At 39.1% G+C, this 15,807-nt stretch overlaps 1 protein-coding gene across 7 annotated transcripts in view; it reads right to left on the bottom strand.

The window, feature by feature from the left end:
• Nucleotides 1-15,807, bottom strand: part of FNDC3A (fibronectin type III domain containing 3A) — a 110,415-nt gene that overhangs the window by 34,124 nt on the left and 60,484 nt on the right. For all 7 annotated transcript variants that reach the window (XM_030962931.1, XM_030962923.1, XM_030962963.1 and 4 more), the window contains 4 exons: nucleotides 14,962-15,038; nucleotides 10,071-10,308; nucleotides 7,331-7,603; nucleotides 5,165-5,223 (listed from right to left, as the gene is read on the bottom strand). In XM_030962931.1, coding sequence (XP_030818791.1) covers nucleotides 5,165-5,223; nucleotides 7,331-7,603; nucleotides 10,071-10,308; nucleotides 14,962-15,038 — 647 coding nt within the window. The remainder of the gene's footprint in view (nucleotides 1-5,164; nucleotides 5,224-7,330; nucleotides 7,604-10,070; nucleotides 10,309-14,961; nucleotides 15,039-15,807) is intronic.

The following is a 15,807-nucleotide window of genomic DNA, read 5'->3' as shown; positions in this document are numbered from 1 at the left end:
CTTGTTTCTTATGAAATATTGAGAGATGAAGGCATGTTCACAAGGTCCCTGCACATACACACAGAGACAATATCCTGAAGAATTTCTGTGGTCATGTTTGCCTGAGCACCCTACCCACTGAAAAAAGGCCTGGACAAGAGCAGTTGGTGTGACAAAAACAGACGTATAACCAGTGTGTGTGACCTCCAACTATGCAACAAGTGGTCCCAGCAGACTAATCATGCTAAAGGGCAGTGACCCTCAGGTGGGTTAAATGGAAATGGAGAATCACAAGGCGCTCCTGAAACAGAGAAGTCATCAGCTTTAGAAGTGCAGAGGTAGCATGAAAATTGGTAATGGGGGAGGTGGGTAAGAGATGCTGGAGTGGAACAGAGCAACGATCAAAGTGTGAGAAATTGTCCTGCCAACCACTGCTGCCTCCATCCAGGCCTGATGGACACTGTGCACCCCACCTGGCGCAACAGCATTTTGGGGCACAGCAGGCAAAGATTCACAGCTCAGGTGAGAGCCTTCTCAATGGCCTGTGGATTAGCAGATTGTAGGGAACAACAGGTTCTAGGGAACAATGCAGTCACACATAAAACTATTGAAGCAGCCACGTCTTCCAAAGGAGATACATGACCAGGGGCACCCAGTCATACTCCCAAAAGAGTGAGCACTGTCTGAAACCCATATGTGCTGCAAGAGGCTGAGGATGCTTGTATGCTTGTAGGTGAGTGCACAGGTGCATGCAGGTTTAGATCTGTTATAGAAGAATGCCTAGAAATTTGTGGCTGTACATAAGTATTGCACATCTGCTGTTGTGGTTTATATGTTGCATCCTCCTACTGTTTCCAGTAATTTGTAAGAGAACTCAAAACACATTTTATTGCATAAAATGACTAGTTTTACAATATGATCGTGGTGTATGTCTATTTTGGGAATAATTGCTTTTGAAAATCTATTACCAGAATATCAGAATCAAAAAGCTATCTTCACAACTGGGTGTTCTCAAATTGCTATAATCTACTAAAACTAAAAAACTGAATAGGTCAGCTTCAAGAATGAAGCAGAGAGGACATGACATTGATAGCAAACAGAAAGGAAGAAAAATCACACTATGTGAGCCTCCGTGTCTCAGAAATAACTTCACTAAACCATTATGCACTAGCAGGACTGTACATGATATCCTAAAACGGATCAAATGTTGGTATGAGTAAACACTGAAGTTTCTCTTTAAAATCTGGTAAGAAAAATTCCACTACTATCTTGATGCAATCACCAACAAGATTAACACTATCTATAACAGCTGCAGTAAAATTCTAGCAATTCTGGAAGTCTCTGGAGTTGTGGGAAGCATCTGATCAAGTTCCCTCCTGGACAATCTTTACCCCACCCTCCTGAGTTGCAGCAAGTGGCAGGAGATCCTGAGGGAAAGAAATACAGGTTCCCCAGGGACCTACTGTATTTCAGGACTATTAGATCTATTTTAAGGTGACCTGTTCCTAGGTTTAGCTACTTTAACAGTTGAATTTTTTTCCTTAGTGTCCAGGCAGTGTCTCTCTTACTACCAGCTAAGCCTACTAGTGCTAGCCACCACGGAATGGAACAATAAATCTCTTCTCTTCCTTTTGCAGTTGTTTCTCATGCATTTGAAGACTGTTAGCACTTGAGTTTTCCCTCACCTATAAAATGTGATAATTCTCACTGTTCTCCTTATCTCCTACTGATTCATTTTCTTTAGTGCTTTGCCTAGAAGAGCCCATCTAACACTTTGCTAATGCCAAACTGCCACCTGACAGATTACATTTCCTTCACACATAGGATATTTTCTACCTTTCTGAGACATAAGGAAAAATAAGTATTTTTGAAGAGCCAAGATTTAAGATCAGAAGAATCCACTACTATTATGTGCTCTGAGACACTTGGGAGCGGCTTTTTCAAAAAACTTGGCATTACGGATTACTTTGTATGCTTATGCAAACAGCTGCAATGGATTCTGGTTGCTACTCTGAACACTATGTGCTTCTGCAAAGCAGAGTATAATACTTGGGTCAGGCTCTAGCACTGTGGAAACAAGAGGTGAACACGTCTTCATTAGCAATCCAGTTTGCCAAAGTGAATCTCCTCATTAAATATGTTACACATGCCATTTGGGTCAAACAAAAGAGCACTTTTAGCATGTGCAATCAGGACTGCATTCACAGTAACCCAAGATACTTAACTGTGAGTGAGGTGCATCACATGCCATAAGTCCACAAACATACACAGAACCAGAAAGTATTATGTTCTCCAAAGGGATTTACATGCTGTATAACCAACCCTCCAATTCACAGCTTTTATTGCCTCTTATTAAATATTCAGCCTTCTGCATCATTCTTCATTTGGCTTTTGCCTTTTCAGGTCTTCTTTTCTGCTTTGTTATTTGGTTAAGAGACATGACAGCTGGTGAAGACTTTGCTCAAACACCGAGGTGCAATCTGCAGAACCACTCCAATTTACATCTGGGTATAAACAGTTCAAGACCCCTAAGTAGAAGGCTCATCTAGTGTCAGTATCATGTAATCAACCTGACTTAACACTGCCATGTATGAAAGGATGAGGGATCCACACGGGGAAAAGTTAAAGGAAGTCAGAATCCAGCAGGAGTTTGGAGGTAGCAAAATTGATGCATCCCATACTTTGTAGAACTGAAAGGCATTTGGGAATGAAAGATCATGATAGAGACCACCACCTGATTTAGATGTGCATGCCCTGGACCTGGGAATTGAGACATGGGACAGCTCAGGACAGGTCATAGCCTTCAGGACTGCTCCTGGCTTTCTGGAGTAGGACATGGTGCAATGGACACTGTACTGGACAGCACCCTGTATGAACATCTGATTGTATGGCCACCACCATAGCCAATACTGCCCATGCCAGCATGGTTCACCCAGGGAACAGAGTACTGATATCCATCAGAAACCACAATCCTCATAGTAAGTGCTTCAACCAAGACATTAATAAAAAACCTGCAGGAATATTTCTAATGAGAACCGCAAAGAGAAGGTGTGAAAAAAACAATGTCCTGGTTCATTTGAGGGAAAGTGTGGAAAACATTTCCTTAATGAAACTGCAGGAGGGTGGCTTGAGATCCTGCATGGCCCAAGTAAGTAACACAGACTCCTATCACATCACACCACACTCCCCCAAGCTGCAACATCAGCTAGACTTCCATCCTCTCACAGCCCTGACAATCCCTTGCCTTCATAAAGCACAAGCCTCTCCAAGTGCTGGAAGTCTGGCTTTCTGCCTTGTGTGCACTCTGAATCTGTAGCAGAGTACCACTGCCTGTGCCTGTGATGCCTTCTGAGGCCTGCAGAGATCACTCGTGGCACACAGCTATGTGCAATGACGTTCAAGCAAGAACACGGTAGGGAGAGCAACTAGGGCGCTTGTCTAAAAGGCACGGGTGGCTGAGGGCAGAAGGAAGTGAAAGCAAACACGATAGTACTGGCACTGCTCTGCTTCTTCCTATGTCATCAGCAACACAGCATAAGAACACACCTGTTGATCTGTTCTTCTCACAGTCTCATCCAGAGAGAGTTCAGAGCTCTACCTGGCAATGCAGTCATCGCTAACATCCCAATTTCAGACAGCTCCCACCTCCATGCTGCTTAGCCACCAATGACACAGGAGCACTAAAGACACATCAACCCATCCTGATACTTGGACACAGCAGGACACCAGGTATTCAGGACTTCCTCTATACAATCCCTAGTGCTTGGACAACCACAGAATCATGGAATGGTTGAAGTTGGAAGGGACCCCTGGAGGTCATCTGGCCCAACCCCCTTGTTTAAGCAGGGCCATGTAAAGCCAGCTGCCCAGAACTATGTCCAGATAGCTTTTCAGCATCTCCAAAGAGGGAGTCCCCACAAACTCTCTGGCCAAGTTGTGCCAGAGCTGACATCCTCACAGCATGAAAGTGTTTCCTGATGCTCAGAAGGAACCTCCTGTGTTTCAGTTTAGGCCCACTGCCTCTGGTTCTGACGCTGGGCACACTGAAAAGAGCCTGGCTCCATCCTCTGTGCACTTGCCTTGCAGATATCTATATACATTGATAAGATCCCCTCTGAGCCTTCACTTCTCCAGGCTAAACAGCCCCAGCTCTCTTGGCCTCTCCTCATCAGGCTGTAAAGAAACATATGAAAGAAGAATCAAGACTAGGGCACTAAACTGGGGCGAGGTTGCCTGCAAAGTGAAGGGAAGAAGGTAGGTAGCAGATGATTGGAGGAAGTAGCTGACTGACTGGACAAACCCATGGCAAGCTCTTCCTGGAGTTTCAGTTGTATGGACTATGCTACAATGGGAACACACTGCAAGATGGTGGACTCATGATTGTGGTGAAGATTTTTGGAAAAGATGTGCAAATCTTCACAGCAAGGATGGGACCAGGGAAGGTCCAGACAATGAAAGCAAAAACCATTGGCCTGCTCTAAAATTCAAGAAACTACTGAATTTGGCAACAATGCTTTATAGAGTATCAACACAAAAATATGCATTAGTTTTACAAACTGAAAATATGTTGGTAAATTTTCAAGCAGGTAGGTCAGAAGTCCACTGCTGACAGTCACCTTCTGTGGTGCATTTTATTTCTCTCTTCCCTGAAGCTGCCAAAAATTCTTAAAAGATAAATAGGTCATATTTTTTTCTCTACTTTGCAAATAAGATTTTACAAAACATCATTTTTGGTGATGCTTGCAAAACCTTGCCAGGTATCTCTCATGGCTAGAGATATGTGGTGTGTAAAATTGCTTCCTGAAGAGTTAAGACTAAACAAAGTTGCAGGAAATTGAGAACAGATTCTGCAGTATAATATTATGTTAAACATCATATTCCACTAAGCAGCATCATTATGCTACTGGCAATGTTACAATATCTATGTTTTTTAAATAATTCTGTTAAAACTGAGATTCACAGAATAGCCAGGAAGAATTCTGCAGTGTAAGTATCATGACAATTTTAGTTTCATAAATGTTAATACACTAAAAATTGCTTTGGTTGTTTACAGTACAGTGACTGGAAGTTAAGTGAATTTGCTTTAGTATGGAAAATTATAGATGCTTTAAACTTAATAGAAAGAAACAACTGTGTAAATAGCAACAGATATATTCTGATTTTATGGAAAGCTTTTGTTACTTACCACTGGCTTGGCTATATTAGAAAGAAGTGCTTCCAATGCTTTTGTTTCTTCATCCTTTTCTTAAAAAACAAAATGAAAGCAAAAGAGAAGTACCCATGAATATTGTACAGTAACTTTACAGTGAAATAGCTCTTCAAATTCAACAACTGCACACAGAAGAAAGCATTTATAAAGTAGAACATCTTGCTAACTTGCATTCATCTAGGACAACATGAAACCAAAAAAGCTTCTGAAGAAGTTGTTAATATAAAACTATTTCTAAAGCCCTTCCATGCTTTATGGAATGCAGAAAGCCTGGTTATCATTTATTAATGTATAACTTAAAACCAACTGCTGCTCTGGAGAATTTAAGATCTTGTATATTTCCCACAGATTTCTCTTTGGATGTAGATGCAGTCAGGTTACAGTAGTTTAAATATGTTATTGCTCATCAGCTGGAAGCCTACTGGCAACACTGCTGGCCTTCCTCAATTGCAAGGGAAACAATCTAAGGTGTTTTCTGCCAGCTGAAGGTATAGCTGAGCTTTATAAAGGATTTATAGTTTACAGAAAGCATTTTATCTGCTTTTCTCACATAATAGCTAAATTTTAATACCTCAATAGTGTAAGTGAACAGGCTACTCAGTTTTGATGGTGTGGCCAGGCATTTTTAATTCATTTAACCTGCCTTAAACTAAACATAAAAGAAAAACAAAGCCTGACAAAATTCTTAAAAAAACATAGATCAAATCTATTTACAACTCCCTGTTTCTAAGAAGGCTTATGCTGTTGAAACAAATAAAATGCTTTTCTGACTTGTATGACAACTCTAAGTCATCGCCTTCTGTTTGACAAGCCTAAGTCTCAGTACATAATTTTCCTCAATGTCTCCTAAAATAATTTTGAGAAGAGGACGTTCCCATTTTTTATATAAAATACTTCTAAGAAAACACCACCATAATTTTTGTAATGTGTAAACAACAGTACGTTTCATCACTTGTGCCTTGTTAAAGTTAGCTCACAGATCAACAACAACAAACAGAAAGTAAACTGAAGCTGAACAGAAAGTAAACTGCTACTCTGGAACTATAGTGACAAATATTCAGGTTTGGAGCAATAGTTCCCAACTTCTGATTTTAGGTGGTATCTCAAATGTGACCTTTGGTACTAAGCTTGCACAGGATATCATCTACACGTTTTTAAACAGCTCTCATAGGTTGAGATTTCCTCTCATAGGTTGAGATTTTGGGAATCTATTAGATGTACTTTCTTCACAATTCATTTTGTTTACAGCAATCTAACATACATCGGCACAAAATTATTATCTCAAAGCAAACTTTAGAGAATTGAGAAAAATCATGGTTTATTTCCCTTAACATCAGCAATTACAGTTCCTTATTCTGAGAACACTGTTCCTGGCTGATGACAAGTCTCTGACGTTATGTTCACAATCTGAAGGACTATGGCAGACCTCAAAGTTGCATAGTGACACAGCATTAGATTTGACGATGACTGTATGACTGAGTGAATTCAGTCCATCTATGGGATCACAAGCTTTCCAGTGAAATAAAGATATTAATAATAATCACACTCCCTATGGTGGTGTCTTAGAAATCATGAATTCACAGGGACTAATGTGAGGACCAGCCTTTTTCTACAAGGGCCTTTCAACAGTGAGTGGGTAGGGATAGATCAGTTTTATGTAACAGCAGTATCTCTTACAAAATATTCTCTATCAAGTTGGATGTATATTTTCTGTTTCAGACACTCGATTCTTTCCATGTTTTCTACAGTATTAAGCAGGCCATCAATATTCAGTGATTCCTTAAAATGCAAGCACTCCAAACAAAGTTTTTTGAGATTTTTCTTTAAACAGTGTCATGAAGTGTGACTCATAATATTTCCTCAAATGTACATGGAGACTTCTATACCAGTAGTTTTTGTTTTCTTAGGCTCACATTCCGATGTGATGAGCAGGTTGATCACCCTTAACTACACTCTACCTAAGTCAGGGCACTTAGAGGCTGCTACTCAACTTCAAGACTGTCAAAGTGTGGTGTTCTATTTACAAATGTTATGTTCAGCCACTATAATAATAATATATGATCATTTGTCCAGTCCAGACACTGGACTTGCATCATTTATTATTAATATGTGTGTATATGCAGTATTTTTGATAACACCTACCTTCTACTTCTGTGTCTGTCTGAGAATTGCTTTTTCCTTTGCCCAAAGACTTGCATTTGGTAGAACCTGTGCTTATTCCAGCTGCATCCTGTCCTTTTGTAAGTCCATTAGGTTCACTTGTAGGAGAAGGACATTTCTGAGGAGATGATGGAGGACTGTTTAACTTATCCTTCTGAGTTCCATGTCGATCTTTTAACTTTTTTTGTAACCTTTCATATGTTTTACTAGATCTTTCATCTCTAAAGTTGGATCTTCCATGAGCAGGCAGAGTATCTAAATGAAGGAAGGAAAAACAAACCATTAAGAACTGAATCTAATTTTAAAATCTACCTAAAAATGCTCTGTGAGTTAAATGTGCACCAGTGTGTAAAATGACATCTCTACTCCTATTTGAAAACGGAAGTGTCCAGCAGGTAAACTGATACACATTAAATGGACTTTAACAACATGTTAGGGAAGAGAGTGTAATCTTTGCCTTGCCCTTATTTTCTCCACTTAAAAATTATTCTATAATCTTCCTTGAGCTGTGAGGTACAGGATGAAGTCTATACAGAAAAAATGTGCTCCTTTACTACACTGGAGGAGGTTTGAGCTAACGTTGAATAAAAAAATCCATTAAGTTTTGGAATGCAGCTAGAGCTCTAATACTTTAATGATGCTTCAGCAGGAATCAACAGGGAAAACAACCATAAAAGCGTAGAAACATAGAACCTGTTTTCTGTGGGGTAGAGGAAAGACACTAAAACACTGAAGACAAGCTTGGCCAGGCCTTGTAACAGTAACCCCAGGCACTGCTGCAATAGCACCAAAGTCTCGTCTGTAAGTCAGAATTGGCTTTGGAAAAAAGTCAGTACCAGACTACTGACAGCATTAAACTGTAAACTGGTGAACTCTTCTGTCCAGTTTTAACATTTGTATTCATTTCATCTTTATATTTAGAAACACCTTACTGACTCAAGACTTTGATATATAAAGTCTTTCCTCAGTGTAACCCTGCCTATGATAAATGCTGAAAGTTTTAAAAAAAATACATCCTTCGAAATCACCATAGAATTTCCTCATTTTCAGGTAAGTTGCATAAGTCAGTCTGAGGAATATATTATTTGTTATTCCTTAAGAGATAAGAAGTACTGAAAATAACATCAAATAAGAACTTCCTTGCAAGGATAAAAAGAAAAAAATTAGAGAACTTCTCCATTTCTGTTGTTTTTTTAAGTCAGCTTAATTCACAGAAAGTTTGACAGAGGACTTCTAGGTAAGCTCTGTCTATTCAGAAATGTGATTTTTCGCTACCTTTTGAGAGTTCAGTGCTTGTGTCAGCGAACTACTGTGCTCTATGAGCACCTGCTTGTTTTCTGTGGGGTTTTTTTGGTTTGTTTTGCCTTAAATTTAGATGCCTGGCATAGGAGCCTAACTGTGGATTTTGACTTTTGAAAGCTACAGCCAAAGTAAGAGACCCAGAATTAAATATGAAATCTGTAGCAAATAAATAAAAAATCACAGTATTAATACTTAACTTTCCTAAAGTCAAAGGCATTTTACATATACACAGAAAATAAAGCAAAGAATCCCACTTTATCATTTTTACATTAGCAGTTTAGCAAATTATCACTGAATTAATATTTAAAGTGATATAACCTGGCAGCAGAAATCTAAAAAAAAATTATTCCATTAAGAAGCATCATTTTATGTGTTTAATTGTCATATCCCAATTTCTTAATTTAGCAAACTAAAAGCAAACAACTGCCATCTACAAGAAATCAGGAAATTAATGAAACTACAAATAAGCACCCAAAGAGCATCTAGTAATGTAACATTATTGAAGTAGTGCAAAAAGAAATAAAGTATGACATAAAACTACAGAAACACTAAGAATTCCAGGAAGATCAAAACCAAAACATTGGTATATTCTTATCTGACCATTTTGCTCATCCTAACTATTTAATCTCAGCAAATTGATGAAGGCCATTTTTAGGTTATTTTAGTAGTATCATAGAATGTTGAAAATTGTGTTTAACCTCCCTCCTCATAGCTTCTAGCTTTCTCTAAAAACAGAAACCTAGAACTGCTTTCTGATAGTCTTTCAAGGTTGGCACCTGCCTTATCTAAAGAAAAGCAAGTCTACCAGAAATGTAAATATTAATCTAACAAACCAGCCCCTGAGTTAGAACACAAATACACTTTGCCTCCAAACCACAGTAAAGGCAGATGTCAACAGCACTACCAAAGATGGCTTTAACCACTTTATTAAATTTAGGTTAGTGGCACCTCATTACTCCAACTGGACTTCAAAGGGATGTTCAATTAAATGAATTTAGTTTTATGAAAAATGGACCACTTTCTTCCTTAATACTAAGAATTCCTATTTCGTGCTTCAAACAGGATGCTTGCAAGACATGAAATCTCAGAACAGTGCTCAGGCATGGATTTAAATGCTGAATCACTATAAACACTTTCTGCATCACTTTCCTGGGAAAATCTGTAACTTTTACATGCAAGAAGTAATCTCTAAGTTTAGTGGATCACTGAACAGACAACCAAATAAATTAAAAGAACTTCTGGAATAATAAGCTTTAGCCAAATCAAAGCTGGTATCCACATAAATTTTTTTTTGCGTATGACTCCCACTGAAGCTGTAAGCCTTGCTTAACAAAGCCCACACAACAACATAACAGATGCTGGAAATGAGCAGAACATTATTGCCTTTGCCAAAACTTGCAATATTTGATGTGCTACTTACCCACATCCCCATAGACTTGTGAAGTGTGATACTGTGGAATGTACTGCGTTGCCATGTCACCGGCTCCAGTCACAGGTGAGTATATGTGACGGGGTGGAGGGGGTATCATGGCTGGAAGAGGAAGGAAGCCGGGCAGTGGGGGATGTGGAGGCCTGTGTATCACTGTGTGACCACCAGGATGAAACTCTGGAGCCTGGGGAACCACCACAACCCTTCGAACACCGTTATCCTCAATGACCTGTACAGTGAGAGACACCACGCACCGAAAGAGAAATGACAGTCTGATAAATATGCTTCTATAGATTCTTAAACAAAATCAGGAATAGTAAACTCTTTACATCTGATGAAAATAAAACAGGAAATATCAAGGGGAAAAAAAAGGGACATTAAAGAACTATTTATGTTAAGTGTATTCATTGCAGCAATGCCATTAAATTCTCAACATGGTGGGGAAGAAAACTTAAAAAAAAAAACCTGACTGTAAGAGTAGCTAACAAACAACCTGGTATATTTATGGCACAAGCCAAGCTTCTCCTATGGGTACCATTTCCATCCTCATTCTGTCTCATTCCTCATACACTGCCTGTATGCTACACTGCTGTAGGATTTGTTCTACAGCTTAACAACTAGATTGCTACCTAGAAATGAACTGGTGAACTGACAGACCTCACTCTGCATCAATAGTGAGAGAAAAGCTGAGAAGTGTCTGGTTTTGCTCTGTCCTCAACTCAGCCCACCAAAAAGAGTGGCCCTGCAGCAACCACCATTTGCATCAAACTGTTAGCATCAAACTACCAGGATGGTAGTCAGCTCTCTCAAAACCCCTTCACAAATCAAGCAGCTCTAAAATTTTTTGTCCTTCTCCTCCCCATATCCTTCTACCTGTAAAGAGGTCTTGAATCCTGAAGAAGTCCCATGCTACTCAGAAAACAGGGGCCTTTGTGGCAGCCATTGGCAGACAGTAGTGCAAGGGATTGTGAAAAATTAGCAAATGGGAGATGTGACAGCAGCCTTTGTGTGAGGTACCCAAGTGTGGCCCTTAGCAATGCTGGCAGAAATTCCAAGCAATGGCAGTAGCATATGCAATCCCACGGTGAGAATCTGTAAGACACAGGGAGCTGAGGTGTGCTGAGCATGGTACTTGTAGCACATCTGGGCTGTGCAGCATGTGGGGCTCTGGTGGAGAGCAGGCACAAGGGCACAAACTGTACCAAGTACTGAAGTAGAAAATGTTCAGTAAATGAGGGTGGGTCATCAACTAGACCAGGAACAAGGGTCTGCCCCTGAAGCACCTCACATCATTACCCTCTCTAAATGTTTGTAAATTCACATAAATACATGATTGTTGGGGACAGCTAGAGATGGTCTTGGCATATTTTGAATTGTGTATATCATGGTGTCAGCAACTTTAGCGTGTGGGATGCCAACAAATAAACTGTTCTTCATTTCCTGGTAAAATGCCGTAGAGTAAAGTCACAGCAGAAACTGCAATGGAAGGTTTTAGATGGAACATTTATCCAGAAAAAGGGGAGAAGAATGGAGTATCATGACTACATTCAATAGCAGGGGAAAAAGCAACCCTATGGCATAAGTTTTCACTGACATTTGAAATGAGATGGGGACATGTACACATACACCAATAAACATCCTGGTGCAACAGGAACAGATCAATAGATCAAAACACTTAGTGCCAAGCTGCTTTCAGCTCCACTGTTTAAGGTTAATGGAATCATGCTTGGCTAGATTTAGCCCTGTACCCTAGAGTGAATGCTTCCATCAAGTCCGTGACAGAAAGCTGCTAGGAGGATCATTGGTTTTACCATGTCCCCATTAGGGGTTGATGTGCATCTGGTACATCTGGAACAGAGCTTCTGATTTTGTTTTCTCTGCCAGCAATCTAATTTATACAGCCCCAAATTATCCTGCTAGCTGAACCAATGCAAGGTAAGTGAGATTGGTACAGGAAATTGTTTCAAAACTTCACCAGAGTGCTGAGAGAAACAGTGCTGTGGCTAGAGCTACATGCATCTGCTACTGTAGGATGTGCATATGCAACAACATTCAGAAGACACAGAAGTGTGTACACAATAGAGCTGACCCCACTTTACTTAATAGACAGTTGGAAATTAATGTTACCTAAGTGAACACAGCTTTAAAAAACATGCATTCACATGACTTTAAGAAATGGGTTCTTTTCAGTACACAGAAATTGTTCCTTCTTGGGAACAGTAATTAAAGACAATACAATTCAAATCTGTGCAACCATAGCTGTGTGGTATTCTAAAGACAGAATATATTAGCAGTAAATACAACTAGAACTTCTCCTGTCCAATGAAATTCTCTAAACACTGAAATGTAGTTTTAATTATTTAAGTCCCTTTTGGTTACAAAACCCCCAAAATACTGCAACTTATTATGATTTTATGAGTAGACTCAGATTATGTAGGAAGCAGCTCCCATTAAAAAGCAAATGAGCTGCTTAGTTTACAACTTGTTTCCTCAGGCCTGCTAATAGCCTAAGTAACTTAGAAATAGTCACCCAATCCATAACAGCAGGGATCTTCTGTTCAACAAGCCTGTAACTTGCTTCCAGATCTAACATCTGCTCAATGGGCCTCTAGTAGACAACCACATAGATAAAAACGCTCCAAAAAAAAGCCAGAGCATCATGCTAAGTCTATAATTTTAAGTTTAAAAAGCAAACAAGCTCTCTATTATCCCAGTTGTGCTAGCAAAATGTGGTTCTGGCACAGGCCTGTTTGGTTGAGAGAACCAACCAAACATCACTGGAAAACTCACTGCAGACAGTGAATATAGATGGCTTAAGACAGGATGAATAAAAATGGGCTTTCTTTCAGTTTTACAACTACAGTTCCAAAAGAAGAGGAAGGGAAAAGGAAATCAGCTGATGAATTGCTTTTTAGTTATGTGATATAAGAAAAGTAAATCTTTTATTCAGTGGTTATCCCCAACTTCTAACAGAGGACAGTACACTGTATCACTGCCAAACAGGAACTGAAGCAAGCAGAGGCATAATAGAACTAAATGAAAATGGAGAGATAAAAGATGGTTATGTTGAAGTTCTTCCAGGCTGACAGCTTAGGACATTTAGCTGGTTTCCTATTCAACACAAAATATAGCTGCAGCTGCTGACCTTTAAAAATACACTATACCTGAAGAAACCATAGAAGTTTGCTAGGACTGCGCTAAGTCTGGGAAAACTCTTAGCTCAATAATGTTAGACTTTCCTGTTTTGCAAGACTGCTATCAAATCTTCTGGCTTGTAAGAGGAACTCCCATCATAAACCTCAAAGTCTGGTATGTTTTGCCAGTAATAAACACTTCAGAAGGCTTATAAACTACAGGTTGTCCTGGACTACGGCACTTCTGCTCATGAAAATAGCAGATGAGCTCATTCTACCTGCACTCTGAGCTTGATAGATGTGAGGCTCCTTCAGCTCAAAGGTCAGAGCACTGTGCTAAAACAACACCTGCTTGGACTAACAAACTCCAGTGAAAGGCTAATGAATGGGCCTCAGAAAGGTCCAGCCCTTCAGCATCTTTAATTCAAATTGGCCTCAAAGGAAGGATAAACTAATTCAAAAAATATTTTTCAGATTGGTACATGTCATACAACTTTTAAAATGTGTACTTCATCATATGAAAACAAATAAGAAATATAGTAAAGCTCCAATTTTCACTTAGCTCTAAACTTCTTCCAGTTCTTTAAAAATTAATTCTAATAGGAATCAGGACTTTTTACTACGACCTGAAGATATACGGACTTTTAGTGATTATTTATAAGTCATTTTTCTTCTTGTTTGGGAACTCAACTACGAAGGATACACAGAATCAGCTTATCAGTCAACTTCCAAGAGATGAAAAACAAAATCAGAGTAGTAGTCTGCCTGCCCTAACAGCCTTTTCTTTTGCTAGAGGACAATTTTTAAAATGTTGTTTAAATAATTTGTCCAACATCTGCTGACACTGTGGGCTTTTTTGTTGTGCTTTATGGACTGTAGTCCCTTCCCAGGGTACACCATTGGACGCACACTGGCAGAGGCAGACTGGTCATGATAACAGAATATCTTGAGAGCGACTTATGTCATGGGGAGTGGCATTCTGATCTGACCTACTAAGCCCTAGACTTGTTCTACAAGCAAGGGAAAGAAAGAGGCACCATCTAAAAGGCCATACATCTCACTACAACTCACATGTCAGAAATAGCCAAGAGAAATCATCCTTTTAATCTACTTTAAAGGATGTCCAGGTTATCTAGCTCACATTTAATTTCCAGGCACCTAAATTAGGAATCAAACAGCAGTGAAAAGATGAGAGCCCCATTTTAAGATAAGCAGTGGAAACACTTATATGATAACCTAGTCCCAATGGACAGCTGACATTTTTTCCATGTTGTTTGCTGTACTTTTTCAACTGACATGTTTTTCCTCCTTATCTATAGGGAACTTCCCAGACATGAACTATGTACATGTATAAATTATATATATATATATATATATATATATATATATATTGCTGCCATGAGAAAATATCCACTAACACAGGAATCAGTACAGCTCCCGCACAAGCAGATATTTGGGTCATGATCGCATTTTATATTCAGAAGGCATCTAGTACATTAGGATTCTGAAGTCAGCAAGGAACTCTGCTTGCTGTTGTCATGTACACAGTTAATATATAACTGAATAGGCACAGACACAGCATAAGAAGTCTCCCATCTCAGAAATACTGAGAGACACCTCCTCTTATCTCCTTGTTTGATCATACTAACTGAAATCTAACAAATTATTTTATTGAATTAGCAATTATGATTCCAGTTCCAAAATTTGCATGAAAATAAATAAATTAAGAAGCAAGTGAAGTGACATACCTGTGGGGCATATCCAGGAGGCACATAAATAGTAGGCACTGAACCATTTGGGGACATCATTGGAACCTGAGCAGGACCTAAGTGGGTTACAGAAATATTCAGTACAGCACCATTTAATAATTTGAGAAAGCTGAAAGAACATACTGAGCTGCAAAGTCTCTGTGAAAAATATACAAGATAACATGGATAAACAAAGGCAATGAACTGTACAGATAAAATTATAGCAAAGGGCACTCTTTGAAATCTAAAAAACAGTTGAACAAAACCAGAAACAAGCTAAAAAAAAAAAATCCCCAGCAGATATTTCTCCCATCTCTGTCAATAAGCTCACAGAAGAGCTCATGTAAGAACTCAACGGATGACAAAAGAAATATCCCAAGATGAAAAGACAACAGAAGAGACTATAAAACAGAAACAAACAAAAATATTTGAAACAAGCTGCTGAAATCAGATCATATTCAGTTAAGAGTTACAAAGAAAATTACTTACGAAATGGCTGTTTTTACTATGGTCTTATCAACTAAAGTAGTGTCAGTACCACAATAAGTGGTGAGACATGAACTTAAGGTCCCAGGGAAAAGCCAGTGTGTTACCAACTAGTAAGTCTGCTCCAGCTAATGGGAAAAGTCAGGACACCATGGTGATCCTTGTGCTGTGCAAACCATAAAAAAGGAGTTTACACACACTTGGATAAATATGACACAATGGGAATGTGTTAAGGTGACATTTGTAGATTGTATTGTAGTATTGCCTAGAAAATCAGATACCTTCAAAGAGAACAGGGATGCTGTCACATACTTATGATTTTCAAAAAGCTTTTGATAATGTCTCTCAAAGATTCTTAAA

Source organism: Camarhynchus parvulus, chromosome 1 (assembly GCF_901933205.1).
Source record: "Camarhynchus parvulus chromosome 1, STF_HiC, whole genome shotgun sequence".
In the NCBI taxonomy this organism is placed as follows: Eukaryota; Metazoa; Chordata; class Aves; order Passeriformes; family Thraupidae; genus Camarhynchus; species Camarhynchus parvulus.
Note: the sequence above shows the minus strand (reverse complement) of the source record. Positions and strands in the feature narration are given on the sequence as shown.